At 38.8% G+C, this 24863-nt stretch overlaps 1 protein-coding gene and 1 long non-coding RNA gene across 5 annotated transcripts; one reads left to right on the top strand and one right to left on the bottom strand.

The window, feature by feature from the left end:
• Positions 1–8058: 8058 nt before the first annotated feature.
• znf362a (zinc finger protein 362a) lies at positions 8059–22850 on the bottom strand. Of its 4 annotated transcripts, none has more exons than XM_022209798.2 (9): positions 22649–22850; positions 18948–19011; positions 15718–15958; positions 15040–15165; positions 13494–13821; positions 12075–12299; positions 9778–9856; positions 9477–9635; positions 8059–9395 (listed from the first exon to the last, which is right to left on the bottom strand). In XM_022209798.2, exons 2-9 carry the CDS (start codon positions 19008–19010, stop codon positions 9276–9278), a joined length of 1341 nt encoding a protein of 446 aa, XP_022065490.1. In that variant the 5' UTR covers position 19011; positions 22649–22850; the 3' UTR covers positions 8059–9275. The 4 variants fall into 4 exon arrangements, with proteins under 4 accessions (XP_022065490.1, XP_022065492.1, XP_022065491.1 ...); XM_022209800.2 differs by having other exon boundaries at positions 15718–15925; XM_022209799.2 differs by lacking the exon at positions 22649–22850 and adding an exon at positions 22039–22144.
• Positions 22144–23512, top strand: LOC110961974 (uncharacterized). The gene is made up of 2 exons (XR_002596401.2): positions 22144–22241; positions 22328–23512. It is a non-coding gene; the product is annotated as an uncharacterized LOC110961974 (long non-coding RNA).
• Positions 23513–24863: the final 1351 nt, after the last annotated feature.

Raw genomic sequence — 24863 nt, 5'->3', positions numbered from 1 at the left:
CCTCTGCTTGAGTGCTACCAGGCACCGATGGTTCTTTATGCACCTGTACTGCAGCAGCAGCTGTTATTGTGACACTGGACACTACTGCTGCGCCAAGAGATGAATGTATTTAGTCACGAGTACTTTGTGTCCTTATTCATCATGCACCTGACTGCTATGAGAAGCCTGATACATGACAAGTTAGAGTCAGAAAGGAAAACAAGCTGGAGAGGGAAATGTTATTTCAGAACTGAGTTGGAAAAAAAAAGTCGACGGATTTTACGCACAATCCCTTAATTTTAAATACAAAATAATGATCAAGTGTCACGACCCCGGAGGTGAAAAATGCATAAAATAACATGTAAATTCACGACTATTTTCTATCCATGAGGAAAGAAGTGCACTTCCTTTGGTCAGATTCACAAAGCTGTCAGCACCTCTTGTCCAGTGTGTGAAAAATCTGCATCACCGTTAAAATGCGCTCACATCCACGAGCCTGATCTCCACAGTTAAATAGCAATGGATGCAAATGCGCCCTTCTTATGTTTTATTAGCATTTTTCCTGTCAGTCAGCTAACCCTCCTGTTGTCTTCATTTACGGTCACCATAAAAATATTGTTTCCTTGTCTGAAAAAATCCAAAAAATCAGCAAAAAAAAATTCTCCAAATTTCTGAAAATTTGCAAAACCTTCATGAAGAGAAGTCCAATAATTCTTTAAAAGTTTCCCTTAAAAGTTGTTTTTTTTTAAAAAATCCCCCAAATTTGGCAAGAAAATTCTTTTTCAAAAAATGAGTAAAAATTTTCCCAAAAAATCGAAAATGATTACATATATATCAGTAAAACTTCTATTTTCTTTAAGAACATTCACACACAAAAAAAACTATCAAAATCCAGTGAAATTCGCTGGATTTTGTTTGATTTTTTATGAATGTTTTTAAGAAATATTTTTAACATTTCTTTTTTTCCACCAAAAAATGTTCAAAGATTTCCCAAAAATACTGAAAATGTGAACATCAGAAGTTTCACTGTTAAAATATAGATTTTTCCCACATTTTCAAACTTTGAAACGGGTCAGTTTTGACCCGCAGGACGACACGAGGGTTAATTACATTAACAGGGAAAGGCTGAGCTGTCTTTATGCAGGAACCATTATGGGCTGCAGTTGTTGTGATCATCTGTGCATCACATGGAGCTAAAAAAAATAATAAAATAAAACAATGGCACACAGTTTCAGTAGATTTGGACGGTGTAGGAAGTGTTTTAATAGTGCCATTAAGAGATAAAAAAAAAACCAACAAAAAACCCCATAAATGTTTACTCACAGTGCCAAACTGTGTGTGTTGTCTTTTTTACATTTTAATTTCCTGGCCTGCTTTTGAATCCCACTGCCAGGTGGAATAAAGGGAGCAGACTAAACTGAGTGGACAAATCCTATGCTGGGTTTCCAACATGCAGATCTGAAACAAAAGGATGACTAAAGGACACCAGCTGACAGTGGCCTCTTTGATACACACTGGTTTCAGGAAATCACTGCCAAGCACTAGAGTGATAAAAATGTGTGAGGCTGCATGTGATCTTTGCTTCTAGAATTTGCTGAAGCTGTCAATCTGTTGTTTCTTGTCCAACAACCTCATGTTGCTCTGTAGGTTTTAGGTAACAATCAGAGCTCTAGGAAATAAATGTCACTTCTGCTGTTGCTTATTTCCACAACACTACAGCTACACCTCAATACCGCTGGCTGTCATCGTGTTTTCTTTTTCACTTTGGGTGTGCAAAAACACAGTGTGTCTTTGAAGGAACACTCCGACCGAGTAGGAGAACTGATTATCATGCATTGGCTCACCTTGAGTAAACTACAGCTTACCTCTCTGACCTCCAGTTGAATCATGTTTCTAATCCTATTTGTTTCATAGACAGGATCTCAGGTGTGGTGAGGCTGAGGAGGCTGTACAGTTGATCAACCCAAGAGTAGCAGCTCTGCTTTTTGCAGATGATGCGTCCTTCTTAGCTTCATCAGGCCTTGACGTTTAGCATGCACTGGGGTGACGTGAAGCTTGAAGAGGTCAGAATGAGAATCAGTGTCTCAAAGTCTGAGGCCATGGTCCTTTAGTGGAAACCAGTGGAATGCTCAACCTGGGTTGGAGGTGTGTTGCTCACCTCATACTGAAAGATTTTCATTTGGACACCATTTATCAAAAGCTCTTTTTACAGATGTAACATTTGTCCAGTGACATTTGAATTTTATACTGCCAGTTTGGGGCTTCATATATTTATAGGCCGTACAGTCCTCTTCAGTGGAAACCAGTGGATCTAAAAAGTCTACACACCCCTGTTCAAACGCCAGGTTTTTGTGATGTAAAAAAATATCACCAAGATAAATAATTTCACAACTTCTTCCACCTTTAATGTGACCTATAACCTGTACAACGCAATTGAAAAGCAAATTGAAACCTTTCAAGAAGGTGAAGTAAAAATAAACAACTGAGAAAATGAAGCCCTGTGTCCACTAGATGCCATTTTCCCGCACAGCAACGCACTGCATCGTGAGTGGACCACAACATTATCACATGACAGTGCTGGAGCAACAGCGGGCAGCTACGTGGTCACGTGACCAAGCTTTCAGCTTGATGGTCTGGCAGGCATGTCAGATTAATGCAGCGGCTCGGCCACAAATTTTCCCTTTTATTTCAAAAACACTTCAGCGAAAAGTATTTCTGAAAGCATTTGAAGCAAGAAATAAGGTGTGCAGCAGCTGAATCTGGCCTCACTATAGTTCACTGACAGATAGTTTAGATGTTTGAGGACAGTTTCATGATGCCTGGAATCTCCGTACACCGCATCGAATTTACATAAAGTAGAAGTCCAGTCTACGTTTTGCTAATAAGCTGCGGCCAACTCAAGTAAACACATCGGATGGCAGCTGGAAACACCCAACGTGTGGCATTCTGGTTTGGTTGTGGTGTGTTTCCAGCTGCGATGCGGTGTGTGGCCCCCCCAGTGATCTGATTGGCCACCCCTTGTGACCGCCCAAAATTTTCTTTTCATATCTACATTACTGGTACTCCGATTTCCAACGCTCATGAACGCAACTTCATTGTTCGACTGGACCTGAATGCACTGATGTCGTTAGTTTGATCTTTTGATTGTATTTCGTTTGGATTTGAAGAAGCTTTGAAGACATTTCCTGATGCCAGAGGAGGACACGAGCCGCTTTGTACCTTTGCGATAAGAAGACTGTAGTCATTTCTCAGTACTGTAACTGTCCTTGCATTCTCATGTACTGGTGAAACATCATTATCGAGACTGCATCGGACCAGACCAGTGTCCATAAATGTGAATCAGTAGATATGACCATAGATATGAATCAGTAGATAGGACACACCCCTTTGAGCTGCATGCTATGGTGATGCTAAGCTAGTGGGGTCAAAGTTTCAGAGCATAGATGGTGTGAAAACGGAAAAAAGTATGCCGTCTCACTGTGCTGCATACAATTACACACTACGTCATATGATTGAGACAAGGAAACTTGGAATAACTTTTCATAGGTAAGAATAGTTTTTGGCTCTTTTTTCATTATTAAATCTTGTTGAGAGCTTCCAGTCTATGAGCGCTAACTAGTTAGCCAGTAGCAAAACACTAGCTAGCAGCTTGACAACCAAATACCAGACAATTAACAAACATTTTGGGTAACTGCACTTTAATATGGATGGATGACACTGAATTAGAGTCTGTTTTAATGAGACTGAGTTCAGATGTGTAGCTCTGTCATAAAATAGGAAATTATTTCTCAGAATTCACAGAGAAAAGTCTGAAATGTTTGCTAGGTTAGCGTCCACATGTTCTCTGGCTCAACTAAAGCTAACTCTCTGCAATGTCTGGATCTGTGTAGTTGCTTGTTGTTAAAATATCTTGCTAGAGGTGCTGAAGTTCAGAAGGTCTGAGATGTTTGTTCAGAAGGACACTGGTCAACTCACTCCCCGGTCAACTCTCTCCCCGGAACGTCACTCCTCAGAAAACTCACTCCCCATATGCTTAGGTTACTTACCTATAACTAGCTGAAATCCATGGAGAATATCCTTTTACACTGAAAGCTGAAATACCCTAACCCTAAACCTAACCCTAACCCTAACTGGGGAGTGAGATGACCAGGTACCGTTCAGAATAAGCTCATTCTCAATTCTTATCCAAACTATCCTCTTTTGTTTGAACTTTCCCTAAACTTAGGAGTTAATGAGAGAGCAGCACATCCAGACTCAAGCAGCGTTTCCATTACCCTTAGATATGCGCAAAATGTAAATAGCGGAATAAAAAACTGGTAATGGAAACACCTGAATTTCGAAAAAGGACTAAAATATCGCTAAAAAGTTTTTACGCTCTCATGAGGTGGTTTTTCAGACGTTTCGATATTGAAAAATATCGCAAAAGCGCAATGGAAACACTTTTTCCGCACCAGATGTGACGTACCTGGTCACATGACCAGTTCTCTCGGCGTAAACATGGCGCGGTACGTGTGGACAGAAGAGGAGACCGAGACTGTTCTTGCCATTATTCTTGAGAAAAACATCACTGCCATACTAGACAGCAAACAGCAGAGGAATGCAGAGTGTTATAAGGAGATAGAAGCGGAAATGAGGGTTTTGGTTTTGGGCGTCCATCTTCTTGCAGTGAAATCTCGTGGGATGATATTTTACGAGAGTTACGATGCTTCTGCCCAGAACAACCTTCAATGGAAACAGGTTCAAAGCACAAATATACTTTGTCAAAATTTTAGAAATATCGCTTTTATTTTGCGAAAAACTGTGATGGAAACCCAACTTCAGTCTCATTTATGTAGAGATTAAACTTCAGTGTCATTCATTGATGTTAAAGTGCAGTTTTTCAGATGTATGTTTGCACATGCTCCTGACCAAACTAGTCCAGGTGGAAGACAATGCGAAGAGAAGCTCCAGAGGATGAATATCACACATTTACGTTTGAAATAAATGTCTTTTAATTAGACATTGTCATGCAAAAGTTAGATTTCCCTTTTATGATGTTCAAATCTTTGTTGAGTGTTTTGTTGATGTTGGTTTCTAAATGTTTTCTGACACGCGGCCCCAACGATTAAAACCTTTTACAGCTCACAAGCTTTCTAAACTAAGATAAAAAGTGAAAAACTGTCTGATTTTATTCTTTTCTAATGTCTGATATGATTTTGAAATGTTTTGTCTTTTTAATGTTTAATTATTTTTTAAATGTTTTATTGGCTTATTTGAAAAATGTCCTTTTCTTTCCCAATGTTTGATTTTTAGATAAAATCTTTTTTTTAAGATTTTTCTTTTTAAATGTTTTACCACCTTTTAATGTTTAATTTTCTTTTTAAATGCTTTGTATTGTATTTTGTGTTTAATTCCTATTTAAAGTTTTATTGTCTTAATATTTAATTTTCTAATTAAACTTTTAATATTTTAATTGTTTTCTTTTTAAAGGTGTAATCTAAATGTTTAGTATTTTTTAAAATGTTTAATATTCTTCTTTAATATTCTCATACCCTTCAGTCTTTACCTCCCCCCTAACACTTTACATACAGGCACATTCAAATCATCTGAAAACTTCACTAATCCTCCAATCTAATAATTTTAGCTATATGCCATGCTACACTATGACTGTAAGTCTTGATATGTACCGATTGTAATTCTTAACACTTGTTGTCTTCATCTTATTTTCATTTTCATTTGCACTATATACTGAAATTTATATATTGTATTTCTGTTTATGTATTTCTTGTTATAACTATTGAGAGACGAGATTATGGGTGGGTGGTTGGGGTTATCTGTTCGGTTTGTGTTTTTTGTGTACATGTACACCTTGAATTAAAAATCAATAAAGCATATGTTCCAAAAAAAAAAAAAGAAGTTGTATTACATGCTTTTCCTTTAACTGCTCTTTTAATGTGGTTTATTTTTTAAATTTTTTCTCTGTCAAGATTTTAACCCCAACCTTAAAAATGAAACAAGCCCTTAAATCACAATGAAAATACTTCTGTTGTCACTATCATGAGTTAGTCAGTTATTCAGTTTTTCCAATTCAAATTTTTAGCACCTTTCACACAGATGACAAAACGATGCTAAAATTATTAAAACTCAACATTTAAAAAAAAAAAAAACTTAACATGGTAATAAAATATGTTGTGTCCAGAGGATGGAGGGAGTTTATTGAAGTCTTCTTGGGCTCACATGGTAAATCATTTAAATTAAAAACATGATATTCAGTCTTGGGAAACTGGAAACTGCAGAGCGACAGAAGAACCAACAATATCTCCCGTTTTCTCCTTTAATGAGTCGACTCTTGTGCTTTCATACCAAAGAACTACAGACTCTTCACAACCTGCTCAAACTCTTGGTACAGGACCTCACCACACGGGCCAAAAAGGTTTCCTTATTTCTACTCTGAGGCTCACCTTCTCAAACTGCTGATAAATGTTTCTGCTGCTCTAAAGTCTGGTCTCCAGAACTTCCTAAAAACTCTCAAAGTCTCTTCTGCTGCAGGTTGCTTTGTAGAACTGTTACAGAAAACCTCACTAAACCACATGGAGGGGCCTCAAGATAGTCGTCCAAATGAAACCATACAAAAACCAAACGAGCACAACCCAAACGCTAAAGTCTCCTGCAGCCTACCAGAGAACCTCTTTAAACAGAATCAGGACAGGAACTCTTACCTTTTGGACAACCAATGTTGGTTCACAAACAAGAACACAGAATGTGTCGGACCAAAAACCTCTAAAGACTCACTACAGCCAAGATAAAGACACAACTCAGCTGCACCAAATCCACTAATCACTGCACACATTAGCACCATGTGCTACCTGTGGCTAAAGAACCACATTTATCAAGACAACTATCCAGTACAAAGCCCTAAAACACACCAAGAAACACATTAAAAAAACATTCTGTTCTGGACAACTCATCACCAGAACCAACACCTGTGCCAGAGTGCCACAGTTGTTGAACTGAGTCACCCAAGACTGTGGCACCGGGCCACAGTCTTGGGTGGCAAACTGATGCCACGGTGCCACAGGTGTTGGATAACCCAGTCCAACACCTGTGGCACCGTGTGTTACAGTGCTGAGAAATGGTGTTGGACCAGTGTGGCATTTTATTCAGAAGAACTGTGTTTTTTTGTCTTAACATTATTTTGCAGTAAAGTCATATTCCTTTGTCATCGCTGCATCAAACCAAAGTTTGTTCTGCAGGGTTTTTTTTTTGACTAATTCTGTCATCTGCTTAATTCCAAAGTCATCTTATGTGTAAAAGAATTCATGATTTCCTTCTAGCAAACTTTGCTTTGTTTACATGCACGTACACTCTAAAAAAAGAAGTTGTTTTTACGGTGCAATTCCGGCAGCTGTGGTTGGCAGAATGCTACCGTAAAATTACAGTAAAACATTTTCTATTTGCGGTAAAGAAACGTATGGACATAGTTGATTTAGTGTTAAAAGAACGTGCTTCATTCTATATTTTACTGTTAAAAAAGCTTTAACTTTTTAAAAAATTGCAAATTTACAGGAAAACACCTTATAAAATAAAATTTGTGTGACCTATTAAAAATATTACAGCATGTTTCCATTATTAGCACAACACTTAGTGTATTTAACATTAAATATGTGTATTTTTAGCAAGCATATGTGTGTTATTAACACAAAAGTACGTCGATTTGACCGGTAACATGCTGTATTTTGTACATGTAATAAATGCAGAAATTGCCATGTTATTTCTTGTAAATACTGAAGCATGTTTCCATTACCAGTACAACAATATGTACATTTAAATGGGAAAACTGCATTCTTTTTGAGGATTAAATGCAAAAATTGCAGTATTGTTATACATGTAATGGCCTTTTTCCATTAAAGACTGTGCAGGAGTCAGTAAATGTATTCTTTTTCGAGAAAAAAATCTGAAAAAAACAAACATTTCTCCTGATTAACCCGTTTACAGTGATACAATGATATATAAACGGCATCAGATTTTTACTGTCATGGCTTGACAGTTTTTCCACTGTAAAATGTACAAACATTTTTATAGGAAAACTAAGAAAGAAGCTGAAATTATAGAACTATTTATTAAAAAATGGGTTGACAGTTGATATAGTTTATTTACAGTATATATCATGCCATGACATAAAAGGCAAATGTAAAGTGAACAACAGAATGGACCCTAGAGTTGTAACAAAGTTAAGGCCTATATGCATATAAAATGGAAAAATATTCATCCATAAATCAATGGAGAAAACTATATTCAAAAAGTTTTTTCCTTCCAGGAAGCTTATTGTTCGCGTTTCTCTGGACAGTCTGCACATGGTTTCGGTCTTTCACTTCATTTATTTGTGCATCTCATCAAATACAAATGGACTAATAAACGTACCAATCATAAATATGTATTTGGCAAGACAAATGAATGTGAATCAATATGTTTTCAGCTTTAACTGGATTTTCTAAAAACACGTTTTTGTTGTACTTGTAACACTTTATTGAATGCAGAAGCTCACATTCACTGCATCACAGTTTAAAATTCAGTGGTTTGAGGTTCATTTACTGCCTTGGTATGAAACATTTTACATCAGTGCTCCTTATTTAGAACTTTTAAACCGTCACCTGAATAAATGTTGTACTTAGGGAATGCCTTGAACATACTTTTTGACCATTAAAAACGCATCCATCCATCTGATTATAAGTCACTCATCCTGGTCAGAGTGAGCTCGGCAACAGGAAGCTGCTGCAATAAAAATGTTAAAACCTTATGAATGTGTGCATTTATGGCCACACGATGGATGAAACACTAACATGAAGTGGCACTATACACATGAATACACTTTATATAAGCATTCACCTTTATGGTAACTTGGCCATCCAGCTAATGGAAGACTAGTTCTGCTTGACTTGAGTAAAGAAAGTAAAGGACCGTATAAAAAAAGACAAATTAATCCGTGGAACATAAAAAGTTCAAAAAGATTTTTCCATGTAGCTGCCTGGAGCAATACTTTTCTTCTATGAAGTCACATAGAAAAAGAAATTTTAGGCCTGTAAAGTTCAGGCCTGAAAGTGCTGAGAAATCATCTTTGGATGTCCCCGATAATACTATCTGGTCAGCAAGAAAGGAGAGGAGGATATACTCGTCAAAAGAGCGCCTCTTCACGAAATACTGGCAATCTGGCACATTTTTTGGAACCTGTTTACGGGTCGTGTGGTCCATCAGAGGACGAGAGCGGCGGTATCACAGGAAAACGTCTGTGGTGGGAGGGCAGGAAACGGGCGAGGAGCTCAGATGAGGGAGATCCGTATAGGGATGGCGGGAGACTCTGTCCTGTGCTGAGGGGAGTGATGGGACACGACGTGTTCCACCACCGCGTGTTTAGACATGTGCTTCATAAGGTACGTCTCCTGCAAACAACAAGAGAAGAGCAGCACCTTCAGACGTGTTCACAGTTAAAAAATGGGACTCAACTTGGATTCTGAACTCACTGAGGTGTACGCCCGGCCGCACATGCTGCAGCAGTAGGCCTTGGCGTTTTTGATGGCGTGTGCAGACAGGTGGATCTGCAGCGAGGCAGAGTCTGAGTAGGCACGGTAGCAGTTGGAGCATTTGAAGGGCTTGTCTTTGTTGTGCTGCCTCTGGTGAGACTTCAGTGTGGAAAAAAGATACAAATACTAAGTGATCTTCAGGCAGAAGGCAAAAGGAATTAAGTCGCAGTCTGTCATGAAACTGAGCAGTGGAGGACTGAAAGGTAAAAGAGACGGAGGAGACAAAACAGCTCAGGTTTACCTGCAGATTAGAAAGTTGAGTAAAAGCTTTTTCACATCCTGGATGGGCGCATTTATACGGTCGATCGCCTGTGTGGATTCTGAAACACAACAAAAGAATACAGCTGAAAAAGGTCAGACAACAAGTTAAAAAAAATGAAAATCTGCAGTTCTATGAGATACGAGTGAGGGAATAGAATGAGTCAAGTGACAAAGTTATTTTCTAGTGCAGGGGTTCAAAGGCCACATTCAGCTCAATTTGATCTTAGGTGGGTCGGACCAGTTGAATTACCCATAATAACCCATAAAACTCCAAACGTTTCCTTTGTTTTTTTGCAAAAAAAGTATGTTCTTCAAATGTACACATTTAATGAAGAAAACATTACAAACAACCTGAAGTTTCTTCAGAAAAATAAATTCAATTTCAGCAATAATATGCCTCAGTTTATCATTTACAAACCACAACTTACAGATCACAGAGTGTCTACAAAGGCACAAAACATTTAGTCAAGATCAAAACAACAACAGTCAGACAAGAAAAGACAAAAAATATCAAAAACAAGACAAAATATTCTAAAAATGAGACACAAAATGACAACAACGAGAACAACACGACAAAAAATTAGACAAACAACACGAAACAAAACAGAAAAGAGACAAAAAATTAGGCAAAAAAGTTAGAAAGCGCCAAAAAATAGACAAACGACAAAAACGAGACTAAAAATTACACAAAACGAAACACAAAACAATGAATAAAGCAAAACACAAAATGAGAAAAATAAGACAAAAAAATTCAAGCGTGACAAAAAGAAAACAAAACGACATAAACAAGAAAATGACAAAAAACAACAAAAACAAGACAAAATGTGACAAAAATAAGACACAAAGCAGCAAAAGAACAATGAGCAACATAATATTTCACTTTATGATTAAAACAACTTGTCTAGAAATTATTTTAAATTTATAGTTTTACAAATTTACAATCTGCAGTTAATATCCTCTCGGTAATCTTTACTCTTTATAAAATCATCCCACGGACCGGATTGGACCCTCTAGTCGGCTGGTTTTGGCCTGCGGACCGCATGTTTGACATCCATGTTCTAGTGCGAAATTCTCAAAAATAATTCAACGCTAAAAAGTACAAATAAAGTAAATGACCAATTTGCTTTTAATGTCAGCTCCTGCACTGTAAAAATGTTTGGTCATTTTACAGTGAAAAACTGTCAAACCATGACAGTAAAAATCTGATGGAGTTCATCTAACACTGAATCTCTGTAAACAGTGTGTTTTTTTAGATATTTTTTTTTCCTTGAAAAAAATAATAAATTTACCAACTCCTGCACAATTTTTAATGGAAAAATGCTGTAATATGTATAATAATACTGTAATTTTTGCATTTAGTTCTCAAAAAGAATACAGTTTTTCCCAGTTAAATGTACATATTGTTGTACTGGTAATGGAAACATGCTGCAATATTTATAAGAAATAACATGGCAATTGCTGCTTTTATTCCATGTAAAAAGTACAGTTTGTTCCCGGTCAAATTGACGTACTTTTGTGTTAATAACAGACATATGCTTTAAAATTTATGACTGCTTTAACCTAATTTTTTTTTGCTGAAAATACATATATTTATAACTGTTGTGCTGGTAATGGAAACATGCCGTAATATTTATAATAGGTCACACAAATTTCACTTTATACAGTATTTTCATGTAAATTTGCAAAATTTTAAAGGCTAAAACGTTTTTTTTGTTTTTGTTTTTTTTACAGTAAAACATGGAATGAAGCACGTTTTTTAACCCCAAAATCAACAACATCAATTTGTTTGTTTACCGCAAATGTAGAAAATGTTTTACTGTAATTTTACGGTGGCATTCTGCCAACCACAGCTGCTGGAATTGTGCCGTAAAAACAACTTCTTCTTTTTTTTGCAGTGTGCTGCTACAAGTAGACAAATCATGCAAAATATATACATTACAAGTCAAAGGTTTGGGCACACCTTCTCATTCAATGGTTTTTACTTATTTATTTTGTACATTGTAGATTAATACTGAAGACATCCAAAGTATAAACATCTGGAATCATGCTGCACACAAAAAAGTGTTGCTCTTCAGTATTAATCTACAATGCACAAAATAATACAAATAAATAAAAAGCAGTGAATGAGGTTTGTCCAAACTTTTGACTGCTAGTGTACGTTACTGAAGCATATCATTAAAACAGTAAGTTCCAGTGGTCTTATGCACAGTTTTGGTAGATAACAGTACGATAAAAGCATTTGTTTCAAACACGCTGTAGCTGTTTCAGAAGTCAGACCTGGTGTGCTGCTGCAGGTGGGAGAGCTGGCGAAAACATTTCTCACAGTAGGAACAGCGGTAGGGTTTGACGCCCAGGTGTATGCGCAGGTGCTGGGCCAGGTAGGACGCGTTTGCAAAGGACTTGGTGCAGTGAGGACACTTGTGAGCCTTCGCCTCTGTGTGCGTTTTGGAGTGAATCTGCATGTCTGACTTGGAGAAGAAGGTCAGCGGACAAATTTTACACCTGCACGAAGGAAACAGTGACACATGTTAAAAAGCTGCACAGAGAGACGAGCGTATGGACACGTTTACTGTGCACGTAAAAATAAGTATGTGGAAGTGTGTTTTCCAGCAGAATTACACTTTGCACATCTGCTCACTTTCACATGTCACACTATACAGCGCCCTCCATAATTATTGGCACCCCTGGTTAACATGTGTTCTTTAGCTTCTAATAAATTTTTTTTTTTCTAAATAATATAGGACCAAAATGAAAAAAAGAGGAAAATCCAACCTTTAATTCGAATGCATTTATTCAGTGGGGAAAAAAAAAAAAATCACACATTAAGAAATAATTCTTTTACATCAAATCATGTGTGCCACAATTATTAGCACCACTGATGTTAATACTTTGTACAACCCCCTTTTTCCAACAAAACAGCACCTAATCTTCTCCTATAATACATTTTTGAACAATTTTCAGTGTGAGAGTATGCTTCTGCAATAAAAGTTGATTTTTTTTTCTTAACCGGGGATGCCAGTAATTATGGAGGGTGCTGTAAGTACTGGTGCTGGAACACAGGAAATCATGTGAAATGCCACAACTTAGAAATAGTTAGATAAGCAACATATCTGCTGTATTGATAAAAAAAAACATTGCTTTTTTTGACAATGGAAAAACAGAAGACAGTCATTGTAAATGGTGAAATAGTTTATTTACACTTGCAGCAGTTATGGAGCAACAGTAAAGTACATCTGCAGTTGACACCTGATGAATGTCAAACCCATTTTCACTCTCTTTTAGCTCCGTTTTCTGTCTCGACTCATTTGTGAGAGCTGCCCGTTTAGCTGCTTTGCTATGTTTCTAAGTTAGTTGCTGAACAGGTGACTAAGTGATGTGTATGTATTGTGATGTCAAAAGATAAAGATGTGAACATCCAGAGAGTTGTTCTTATTCTCTATTTCCTCAGTCTGAGACTCTGAGCTCTGTGAGGGAATACAAGATGCTGTTCTGTTGTCAAATCTTTTCTATATGTTACAGCTTTTTGCTAAATTTTGTTCTATTTTATTCTCTTCTGTAGATTTACTGACACAATATCAAACCTGCTGCATCTAATGAACCTCTGTTTATTTGAAAATGAGCAACGAATCAGAGCCTCCTTCATTGACTTGGCATTTACAAGTCGAGAGCAGCTGTATAAAAACACAGATTCCTTACCTGTAGGTTTTCCCCTCTTTTGCGGTAATGGTGACGCAGGACTGGTCGTTGCCTGAGGCGAGGATCGGGTAGGGAACCACCAAAAGAGAGGATCCGTTCTCCGCCTTGATCTTCTTACGCCCTCGCTCCTCTTTGGGAGGAGGGCCGAGGAGCCCCACGAGGCCCCCGTTGTTCTTCCCGTGCTCCATCCCGTGACTGCAGGCTAACCCTGAGATGAGGTGCGGGGTGGGAGCTCCACCCAGGCGGCTGTGGCTGCTCGAGGTGGGCGTGGTGGGGGTGATGATCTCTGAGGTGTTGAGGTTGCCTGTTCTGGACGCCAACGCCACACCTGATGGGTGTGAAAGTGAAGACAAGGACATGACTGGAATGAGCTTCCTTTGCAGTTCAGCACAAACTAGAATTACCACCTTGGAATTTTATGCCTCTGCAAACTAGTTCAGTTGCAGTTCACATCCATGTCGGTCCAGACTTCTATAACAAACAGAGAGATGACAAAATAAAGGCAAAACCTGAACCTTTGACCGCTACTATAAGGGAGATCTGGTGGCTCTATTCTGATCTGGGGGGCAGTGTGCTAACAAAATCCACTTGTCTGCTTGGAGGGAACGGTCACTCTGAATCAGTGAAGTTGTACTAAGGGACCCTCTTTCTCCCATGATGAAATATTTCTTCTCTGAAGGGAGGGATGCCTTCAGGAATAACAAAGCTCATTTTATTGATTAAATGTATTTACAGCTTTTAATTTTCATGATGGAAGCACACATCACAGATGAGTGGTTCATGGACTATTAGAAAGCATCAAATCTGACATTCTTTCTGTCTTTTACCGTTGTTGGTTTTGATGAATACTGTAATTTTGGTGATTTTTCAACATAATGTGCTTTTAAAACCAACCTACCGGTGGGTGCAGAGGATTAAGTAACATTGTTCTCTATATTTCACTTAAATCTACATCTTATCGTAGCACACTTGTCCTTGTGTTTCCTTTCAGCCATCCTGTACTATCAATAAGCTATCAGTCAGTTTACATTAAAACTGTGATAAGAAATGATCTGGAAATACAGGATTCATTTCTGGGACATTTCAGGCAAACTGTCACGTCCTCGTTGCAGATGGTTGACAGACATGTAATACCGAATAAATTTAGATAATTTATGTTTCATAAAAAAACAGATAAAAGTTGAATTGGCGCAATAAGCTGTAATTAAATAAGTTTTATAGGAAATTTATAAATTTCTGAGCGGTAGAAATAGCCTGAACTTGAAGACCTCGAACAGCAGCAGGTTTACATTAAAGCTCATAAACAGTGACCTCTACAGGACACAGAAACAGAGGTAAAAAATAAACATGAGACTTTGACTAAAACAAAGTATGAACCTTAAAACTCTACTAATCTAATGGCAGAGAAATGAGGTCAGAGCAATGTTACTATCTAAATGATTCTGTCTAGTAAGTCCACATCCTCCAGTTCATCACAATGAATTAAAACCCGCAGCTGCACACAAGCGCGACAACAATCCCTGTATAATGAGAACTGCGTGGTTACCTGAGACGTGGTTTGTCCTGGAAGGATGATCTATGAGTTGACGCAGATGCCAGTCTTCCCATAATCCTCTGGCTTTTATAGCTGCCTTATCATCCAGATTCAAGTTTACATCTCCCAGAATACGACCTGACAAAGAAGCCAAAAAAGATGCACGTTTATAAAATGTACACGCAACACACTTTACCTTCTACAGAAGAAAGACAAAGAAGAAAGCATCAGCGCTGTGTGAGAAGAATCTTTATGCAACAAAATGATGCAAAAGTAATAAGGTCAAGGCAATAAAACAGTAAAACCAAGAACAAGCAGAACAAACACAGTAATGTGTTAATATTTCATTCATTATAATGAATGAACAGGATGCAAAAGGAGCCTTATATGTGCTTTTTTCGAGTGTTTTCTCAGATTCAGAGATATTCAGTGCAACTAACAATACAATGATGACATACCTTAGGACTTGTGCTACAACAAAGGTCAGCTTCCTTTATTAGGCGCTCAGTTTTTTTGGCAAAGCTTTGCATGAATCTTCTTGCAGGTCCTTTGCATATATTATCATCATCTACAAACCAGAACTGAAAACTCGCTGCACTTTCAAAACAAAAGCCTGCATCACAGTCGTTTCCTCTCACGGTTAAGGCCAAATATTTTCTCATTATGCTTCCTACGGTCAGATATGTCTACCTGTGACGGAGCTGGAGGCGGGGCGGGCGTGCAGGGCGATGTCGGGCTGAGACGGGCTGTGGCTGTGGAGAACCTGCATCTGCTGAGCTTTGGACATCCCGTGTTGGCCGCCTTCTGTCTGACTCGGAGGAGCCAGCAAGGGCTGCTGGGAAGGGGTTGAAGCAGGGGGCAGATGTGGCGATCTGATCTTCTCGGCCATCAGCTGCTCCTTGATTTTATTGATCAAGACTAGGTTATCCAGCTGACAGCCAGGAAACAACGTTTGTGACAAGAGAACAGCCATCATCAGTTCAGTCGGTGTCAGTTAATGAGGAAATGGTTCCCTCCAATGGCTGATACTTGACATTGTAGCCAAAACGTAATTAAAAACATGTTCAAGAGCTGATTGTTGCATTTACACCAGTGGTTCCATCCAGCTTTTTGGCTCATGTCTGCTTTTGAGCCCCTCATCACATCATCACATATCACACAAGTTTCTCAGATCCGTCTAATTTAAAGGATTTTTGGAGGCAATAAAAGATGAAAGAGTTGTGAATTTCACTTTTGTTTTATAGGCTTGAATAGGGAGCATTCTTGAAAAAAAAACAATCCAATAATCAATAACCCTGCAAATATATGTTTGGACCACAAGAAGCAGCAGACTCTTAACAAAGTGCTTTACATGTTATCAGAAAGGATCAAATCTGTAAAATCAAAGCAGTATAAAACACTATAAACAGGCAAAACGGATAGTAGCTTCCTAGAATAAAATTCTAAAATAAAAACAAATATGAAATATTGAGACCATTTAGAGCAGCCAAAGGCAAATAAGTACGTGCAGGTCTTTTAGTTTTTCTTGAAAATGTCAGTGAAGGAGGAACATTTGACTATAAGAGGAAGGCTGTTCCAAAGGTTGACTGATACCATCCTAACCTTTGTACACTGACTCTGTAGCCAATGCTAGCAGACAGCTTAACTTAGCTTCGTCTAGCATAAACGCTGAAAAAAGGGTGACAGAGACAGTCTGGCTCTGTACAAAGATAACGAAAACAGTCTATCTGCACCTTTAAAGCTCAAAACATGTCACATCTCTGTTCAGTCTGTTTAACTAGAATCAGCTTCTTGACCTTTGAGATTTTAGATAAGCATGAATTCTCGAGAATCAATACCCCCATCCATTATCTATACACCGCTTAATCCTCTGTAGGGTCACAAGGATGTTGGAGTCCATCTATCACAACCAAACACACTCACATTCACACCTTCAGACAATTTAGAATCACCAGAATCAGTATGGTGTTGTTCTAAGTTATCGCCTTTATGCTACAATCACATATGTCTATCCTGACTGTTGGATGACAGCATCCTCCAACATACAACACAAGGGGTCACTATGATAATGATGCGAGTCATGTACACCGCCTGGGCAAAAAAATAAAAGTCGCCACCTGGATTTAACTGAGCAAATAGGTAAGAGCCTTCCACTGGATAATTACTGCAGTGATGAATACATTTCAGCTGCAACAATTTATTTAACAGTAGCTCAAGCAGTGAGGAGCTTCTCATTTCTTAAACAACCATGTTGGAAGACATATCCTGTGGTCATGAAAAGGATGTTAATCTGTCTCAGAAGGGTCAAATTATTGGCCTGCATCAAGCAAAGAAAACAACTAAGGAGATTTCTGAAACTACTAAAATCAGGTTAAGAACCGTCCAACACATTATAACAACCTGAAGGATAGTGGAGAACAATCGTCTTCGAGGAACAAATGTGGTTGGTCCAAAGTGATGGGGGCATCAGGGTAAGAAGAGAGGCAGATGAAGTGATGCTCTCATCATGGCTAGTGCCTACAAGCCTGTGGGGGTTAGAGTTATGATCTGGGGTTGGTCAGGTTCAGCAACGTTATGTTCCCAAAGAATGAGGTCAGCTGATACCTGAATACACTGAATGAACAGGTCTTCCCATCAACGGAGTTTTTCTTCCCTGATGGCATGGACATGTTCCAAGATGACGATGCCAGGATTCATGGGGCTCACAGTCAGAATGAGTGGATCAGGGAGCATGAGATGGATTGGCCACCACAGAGTCCAGACCTCAGCCCTATTGAGAATCTTTGGGATGCTCTGGAGAAGATTTTGCATAGTGGTCCGACTCTTTCATCATCAATATAAGATCTTGGCAGAAAATGAATGCATCTCTGGACAGAAATAAATGCTGTGAGTTTGCAGAAGCTTATCGAAACGATGCCACAGGGAATGAGTGCCTTTCTCAAAGCTAAAGGCGGTCCAACAAAATACTAGAGTGTGTGACTTTTATTTGGTCGGGCAGTGTAGTTTGGCTTTTGCTGTCACCACCTCTCAACCCAATTAAACACCTATGGAAGATTTTGGACAAACATGTTAGGCAGCACAGACTAACTATACAATCACCACAGTTTCAAAGTGGGCACCCAGAATCAGTGTCACCAAATGAGCAACTGTCAAATTTGGTTAAAATCTCTTCTTCTTTTCTAAGCTCAGTGATGACCAAAAAACACAGCGACCTTCAGGATGTGAAATATGATCACTTAATCAGTTTATCTTATGAGGCATTGGTGTGAAATCTTCTCGTAATCACCATGTGAATGACCAAATGCGTGTTTCGTGCATCCACAGTGACCTCTGACCACCAAGAGTCAAGTTCCAGTGAGCATTCGTGCCAAAACGTGAAGAAAACATGGAGAGAGAGATGTATATTTTGGGGTGAATGGGACATATGGACAACCTGAAAAGACAATGCGTCGCACCTCTGATGTGGACGGCGAGGAGGAAGACGTATCCTCTCATCTCTCCACTTTCTTACAGAGAATTTTATTTCTTGGCCATATGAGGATGCCACGCTGTAAAAGTACAACCAGTCTGTTTCACATGTAGCACTTTGTACAGTTCAAACGAACAAGATGTGACATGTTAAAGCTTCAGAGGTGCTGATGAGCTTTGCTTCCCTTAAGCAGAGACAGGCTAAGTGTTTCCACCTGTTTTCAGCATTTACGCTAAGCTAAGCTAAGCTAAAACATCTGCTGGCTGTAGCCTCGTATTTTGCAGACAGATGTCCTCTCAGCATTTCTTAAAGCAGGAAACTATTTCTTTAGACTATTAAAATGATCAAAAAAAAAAAACAGAAACCTTTTCCAAGAAATTGTACAATCAAGTATTTCTATGGCTTTGTGTTAAAATGTGCAGAGTTAAGTGTGAATATCACAGTCACTCACCTGGCCGGGCATTGCAGGAGGTGGAGGCCAAAAATAGGGATTGTTAAAGCGAGGTTCAGCCATCCTGAAATAACAAAACACACAAGGGGGTCATAAACAGGATGAAGCAGCTTCTCTGTGCGTCCAGCAGTTAAAGGCTGATCAGAACACGTACTGTGAACATGTTTGCAGTCAAACTTAACGAAGCAACACTTACTTCATCAACGGTTAAATAGGTGAGTGATTTTTTAAAACGTTTGGGGTTCCGCACTGTAATTAGCAAAGAAAAAAACAAAAGACTAGAGGAAAAAAGTAAGAGTATCCTTGTTAGTAATAGTTGTTTTTTTTACCTGCGACCCGTAAAATTTTACCTTATTTATTCCTGATTATTTGAGATATTCCTCAAAAGGGTGTTTTTATGTGTGGATCTGTTGTCATTGCAGAAAACAGCGGTTAAAAACTCGTCTCCACCCATGCAGCAGCTGACTGTTTGATGTGATAATCTGAAAGCACTTCTCTCAGCCTTGTGATAGAGCCTTTTGTGAAAAAAAAAAAGACATTCTGCATTTGTTCTCCTGCGTTCTCAACAGCGCAAGAACATCATGTTTCCTCACTCCCATCACTGGTAATTGCGTGAGGGAGTCCAGTAGCTTTTTCTGAGGATTTTCAGCCACCATGTCTGCATGATGGGCATGTTGCCTGAGAGATATGCTCTCACATGGTCCCAGCAGCTAGAGAGGGGAAACCTCCAAAACGGTTATCAGAGAAAACAGGGCTGTTTAAAGCGATGTGGCTCAGATCTTAATCTGTCGCTCTCCTGACACACGGGGCCCATACTCTGATGGGAAACAGGACAAACTTTACACAAGTCCTACTTCAGAGAACAGCGAAGCTACATGATGTAGCCAAAAGCCAAAAGGTCAGTAATTCAGCGAAAGACATGGAATAACTTTAATGAAGATGCTGCACAGAAACAACTATTTGTAAGTGAAACAGCAGTTCGTCTTATATTTGTCTTTAATCTCTGCCAGATGACAGCAGGAAACACTCTCTTTAAAAGGTCTGCATAGGCTTGAATGAAGCACAATGCTCGATCAAGTGGCCGTGTTTGACCAGATGGACAGAAGTTTTCTTACTTTTAATGTAGACAGAGAGTTTCTGACTGCTCAAGTTGTGAGCTGAAGACTTTTCTTTCCATAACTTCTCTTTTCAACCCCGTATGAAGTTCTTTTTAAAACATTTTGCATTGCATGCTTTGGCACACTTCACCATTCCTAAGTCTGTTTGGCTTAGCGGAGGCATAGCACAGTCCACATCTCGGAGCCAAGAGAAACAAATCCAATACGTCCAGGGGTACGAGCGTACAGTACACCCCACAAAATATTTCTCTAATGATGCCAGCGGGGATCAGTTTCACTTCCTGGAAGCTTTTCGGCCTCCAGGGAGCAGGTTTAGGGAGTTTGACTGCTGCTGGACATCTTTGTGTCACGTTCTGAAGTGACACGTTTCGCTAAGAAAACAAACTGTGGCGGCGAGTTTATCCGTGTGACTTACAGCTCCTGTGCGTTGTCATGTTTGGTGCTGCGTGTTCTCAGACCTCCAGCCAGCAGGTTAAAAGTTTGCAACCTGTAAAGTCAGGACTGAATTGTTTTTAGCTATTTGAGGACTTTTTTCAGTTACGGCTTGTAATCGTGAAGTTGCAGGGTGATTTCCAGGAGGTTGTAAAAACATTTGTACATCCAGCAGCACATCTGCAGCAGGTGTGCCAGAGAGTGGCCCAGTACTCTTTAGAGCTGCACGCAATAATCATTTTCATTATCAGTTATTCCGCAGAACATCACAAAATCGTGAAAAATATAATTTCCCACAGCATCAGTTGAACATTCAAAGATTTATCATCAAAAAGAGGACAAAACTGTCACGTACAAGCAGCTGGAACCAGACAATGATTTGTATTTTTGCTTAAAAATGACATAATGAAGCGATAATCAAAATAGTTCAATGATTTGGTACTGGCTTTCTGTCATTCCTCTGGGGCTGAATCTACTTGACTTTTCTGACAGATGTTACGATTTAAAGTCAAGCTTCAGTTCAATATTCACTGTGTAACAGATTTAAAACATGTAATGGAGCATTAATGCATGAGACACCAAACAAAAGCTGGACTGCCAAACAAGGAGGACAGCGTAAATTTGCAAAACTCATGGTCAGGTATAAAGTGCAACCTTTGCCAATTTCCACTTGTATTGTTCAAATCGTAGTTCCGTTTTGAAAGTGATTAATCGTTGAGCAATTCATTCAACTGTCTGACTTTCTCAGCTCTGACACTGTTACCTTCAAGACTCCAATCGGCACATAAAACTAAGCTTTGGTCCTGTTTTATGAGAGTTATAATCATAACAAAGTAATTAAGCTGATCTTTAACATAAAGCAACAGTCTTTTCTCAGAAGCTGCCCTTTAAAATGGTTTTACTAATGAGTCTTGAAGTCTTCTAGATGGATGAATATAAAACTGGAGCTGTGTTATATTAACTAAGGCGGATGTTTAATATCAAGGAGCTCTGACCGTGTCCATTGAATGTTTGACTACAATATGTGTTGGTGTGTTATAGGTCCATGTGTCACTTAAATAACAGAAGATCAGCTTAAAATGATCACTTTGGGGCTGTCAGGTTGTAAGAAATGGGTTAATTTAATGATATTAAAAGCTAAAAATGTTTTAAAAATGGACTGTTTCTGAGCAGAAGATCTTATTGATGACATACATAATACAGATATTTGTGGTAGAAAGTGGTAACTAGAACATCAGGCAGGCAAGATGCAATTAATTAAGTAATTGCTGTTATTAATATCACTACAAAAACAGAATTAGCTTTGTTTTTGGCCTGTCAGATGCTACAATAATCAAACGGATGGTTAGTAGGTGGCAGAAAACTACTAAAAAAAACTCCTTAAACACATCACTACTGTGATATCTGCTTCAAAATTCAACATCTGTCATGTCTGAAGAAAAAGTTGAGGTTAACTTTTCACCTTTTTTTGTACCTGCTGAGCTGAATTAAACCTCAGTTACGATTAAAAAGATCCAGAGGGTGATTCTTTCAATCCTAACCTGAGCAGCTTGGAAGAAAAGGCGAGCTGGAAAAGGCTCCTCCGCAGCGCCTCGCTCTGTCCGCCGCCTCTCCCACATTCTCAGACAGTTTATTAAAAAATTTCAGACAAAAGGAAAACAAAAATGGCAGCCCTGTCTTATTTTTATAAGCACTGGACGCCATATTCTGCAGATCCGAATATTATAAGCAGATAAACCCGCGGGTGGGTAAATTGAACGCCGCCGCGACGCGTCCGCATGTGGCATATTTGCATTAAGCGTACGAATGATTGTTTACTTTGATTTGCAGGTTTGAATAGCCCGGCTCGAGGAGAGGAGAGAAAAAAAAGCCCTGACACTTCCTACAACAATCATCATGCCTTCGCTTGAACGCTCTGCAGCTGTTGAGCCATAAATCCAGACGTCGATCGGCCACACTGACGCGTTATGGAAGCTTTTAGCTTCCACGGTTCCCGAAAAAAACAAGAAGCGATTCTGTTTTTTTAAAAATATAATTTACGCGCCGCAAACGCTGTTGTTTTTAATTGCAACTTTTGGAAACGGAGCGACGCGGAGCAGCAGCGAGAGAGAGGAAAGAGAAAAGAGAATAAGCATCGAGAGGAGAACATACCTGAGCCAGCGGCAGCAGAGATGGTTTTTAATTTATTGTTATTATGTTATATATATAAAGGATTAGACTCTTCTTTCTGCTCGCTCTCAGTCGGACTTCAAACCTTCCGGGTCGCCTGCTGTTCACTTCTGGGTGCTGCAGGCGAAGCGATTGTTCGGTGTGAAAACGCAGCGCTGGAACCGGTTTTTTTAACCCATTTTCTGTCCCTGTAATTTGGCGATTTTTTTTTCTTTTTTCGTGCAGATGTTTTTTTCTCTCTCGCAAATTCCGTGTGCATGTGTAGCTGGTGTTTAACAAGGCATTCCTGGTGTGGTAGTGATATATTATTGCATGCGTAAACCTCACTTTCTCTTAAAAAACAACAAACAAAACACTGATGATATTCTGAAATAAGCATTTAAAAATAGAAAACATGCATTTTTTTAGCCACCACAGAGGCAGAGGTGCGTAATTGTGATGGTGGGGATTTGTTGCATGCAGCTGTCTTCTTTTTTTTCTCTCTTTTTTTTCCAGTATGGTGTGTGTACATCCCAGACCTCTGGCATGTACAGTAAATATGAAGTGTAATCCTCTCAGCAGCAGCACGACAGGCTGCTAATATGCAGAGTGCTGAGCTCAGCAGGCAGCAGGAGGTGGCACTGCTGCCACAGCTGAGAGTCTGCTGGATTTAACTCACATGGAAACCTATGGGAGGCTGAATGAAGCTTTTCGTGCATTCATTTTAATTACTAGCAGTATTTCCTGAAATATATTCTCTCAACTGGCCCTGCTTTGTTGTAATAATTGCTACTTATGTTGGTTTATTGTCCAACTCAATCCTCTGTGATGTTTTTACAAATAAAATGTTTCAGCTTCAACATTTTATCCATTGTCTGTGTACCATCCAGTGTATGTTTTCTCTTTTTTTTAGACATTTTCAAAAGTTTAAAAAATATCCTTTATCACAAGTTCAGAGGTCTTTTCCAAACATGCACATACCTACATATATATTGTAAATATATATTTATATATTAGAGTCAATATATAATTGTGGGACTTTTTGTATCATAGTTGACATTTTTCAGGCCTAAAATCAACATGGCTGCCTATAAGCAAACACCACATGGCATTTTTACAGAAAGTTTCTTCTAAATATTATACAATTGAGAAAAAAGTGTAATCAAAAGATATCATAGTAAACCTGTTGACATGCCATAAATCCTAACCATAATCAGATTCTGCACTAAATTATCAAATTATTTATTAGTTTGTTCCTATTTTGAAGTTGTGCTGATACAGCTTGAGGGTTGCTTTGGAAGCTGGTACATCCCACTCAGATCAGTGAGGCCATTTCTGAATAATTTTTGACAAATTATACATTAAAGAAACTACTACTTCTGTTTTTTTGGTATCTTAAAATGTGTTTTAATTTGAGCTGTCTGCTTGAATCACGTACAATGCTGTGCCCAAGATTTTTTTTATTTTTATCTCTTTTTTTTTAGTGAACAAGTGGATATTTAGTGGTTACAGTAGTCAAATTCAACAGCTACACAAACTAGAGCCTCCATAATGAGCACACAGGTGAATCAGCACCTCTCTAAGCTTGGATTTAGTGCATTGTATTAAACTGAGCAACTGAGTGAAACATATCACTTCAAGTGTAAATTACCAGCAAAACAATGAACCTGCTATCACCCACAACAGTCTAAAGGGCTGTTTTACTGCACAAAAGTAACTTTTATCCATGAAGTGAACTGCTTCTGTATACTAAAGGTTTGTAACATTCATCCACAGGTGTCAGTTTCTGTCAGCGCTCACTGTGGAGGCTTTCGTTCATGCACATAAAACACACACACTCAAACCTTCAAATCCTACATTTACATATCTATGCAAGATGCAAAACTGTGTCGCGAGTCAGATGGAGAATGTAAAATGGATCCAAATGAAGTAACTACCAAGAGGCACAGCAGACGTGGAAAACAGTGACCTGATGATCCCTCAGCACAAATCTGTAACTTGGGCTGAAACATACACTGCCGGTCAAAAGTTCGGACACATCTTTTCATTTTATGTTTTTTTCTTTATTTTCATGACTATTTAGGATGATGGAGTGCTGCTCAGATGACCTGTCCTCTACAGTCATCTGACCTAAACCCAGTCCAGATGATTGGGATGAGATGGACCACAGAGTGAAGACAAAAGAGCCAACAAGTGCTCAGCATCTCTGGGAACTCCT

The sequence above is a fragment of the Acanthochromis polyacanthus genome, chromosome 5 (assembly GCF_021347895.1).
Source record: "Acanthochromis polyacanthus isolate Apoly-LR-REF ecotype Palm Island chromosome 5, KAUST_Apoly_ChrSc, whole genome shotgun sequence".
NCBI lineage: Eukaryota > Metazoa > Chordata > Actinopteri > Pomacentridae > Acanthochromis > Acanthochromis polyacanthus.
This window is presented reverse-complemented; position numbering and strand designations above follow the sequence as displayed.

Bases quoted from the DNA above. Each gene is read 5' to 3' on its own strand.
- znf362a (XM_022209798.2), bottom strand. From the start codon at position 19,010: ATGGCTGAACCTCGCTTTAACAATCCCTATTTTTGGCCTCCACCTCCT. The intron at 15,959-18,947 runs GTGAGTGACTGT...CCTGGCTGTCAG, and splicing joins CTCCTGCAATGCCCGGCCAG to CTGGATAACCTAGTCTTGAT. The intron at 15,166-15,717 runs GTAGACATATCT...CTTCTTTGTCAG, and splicing joins CGCCTCCAGCTCCGTCACAG to GTCGTATTCTGGGAGATGTA.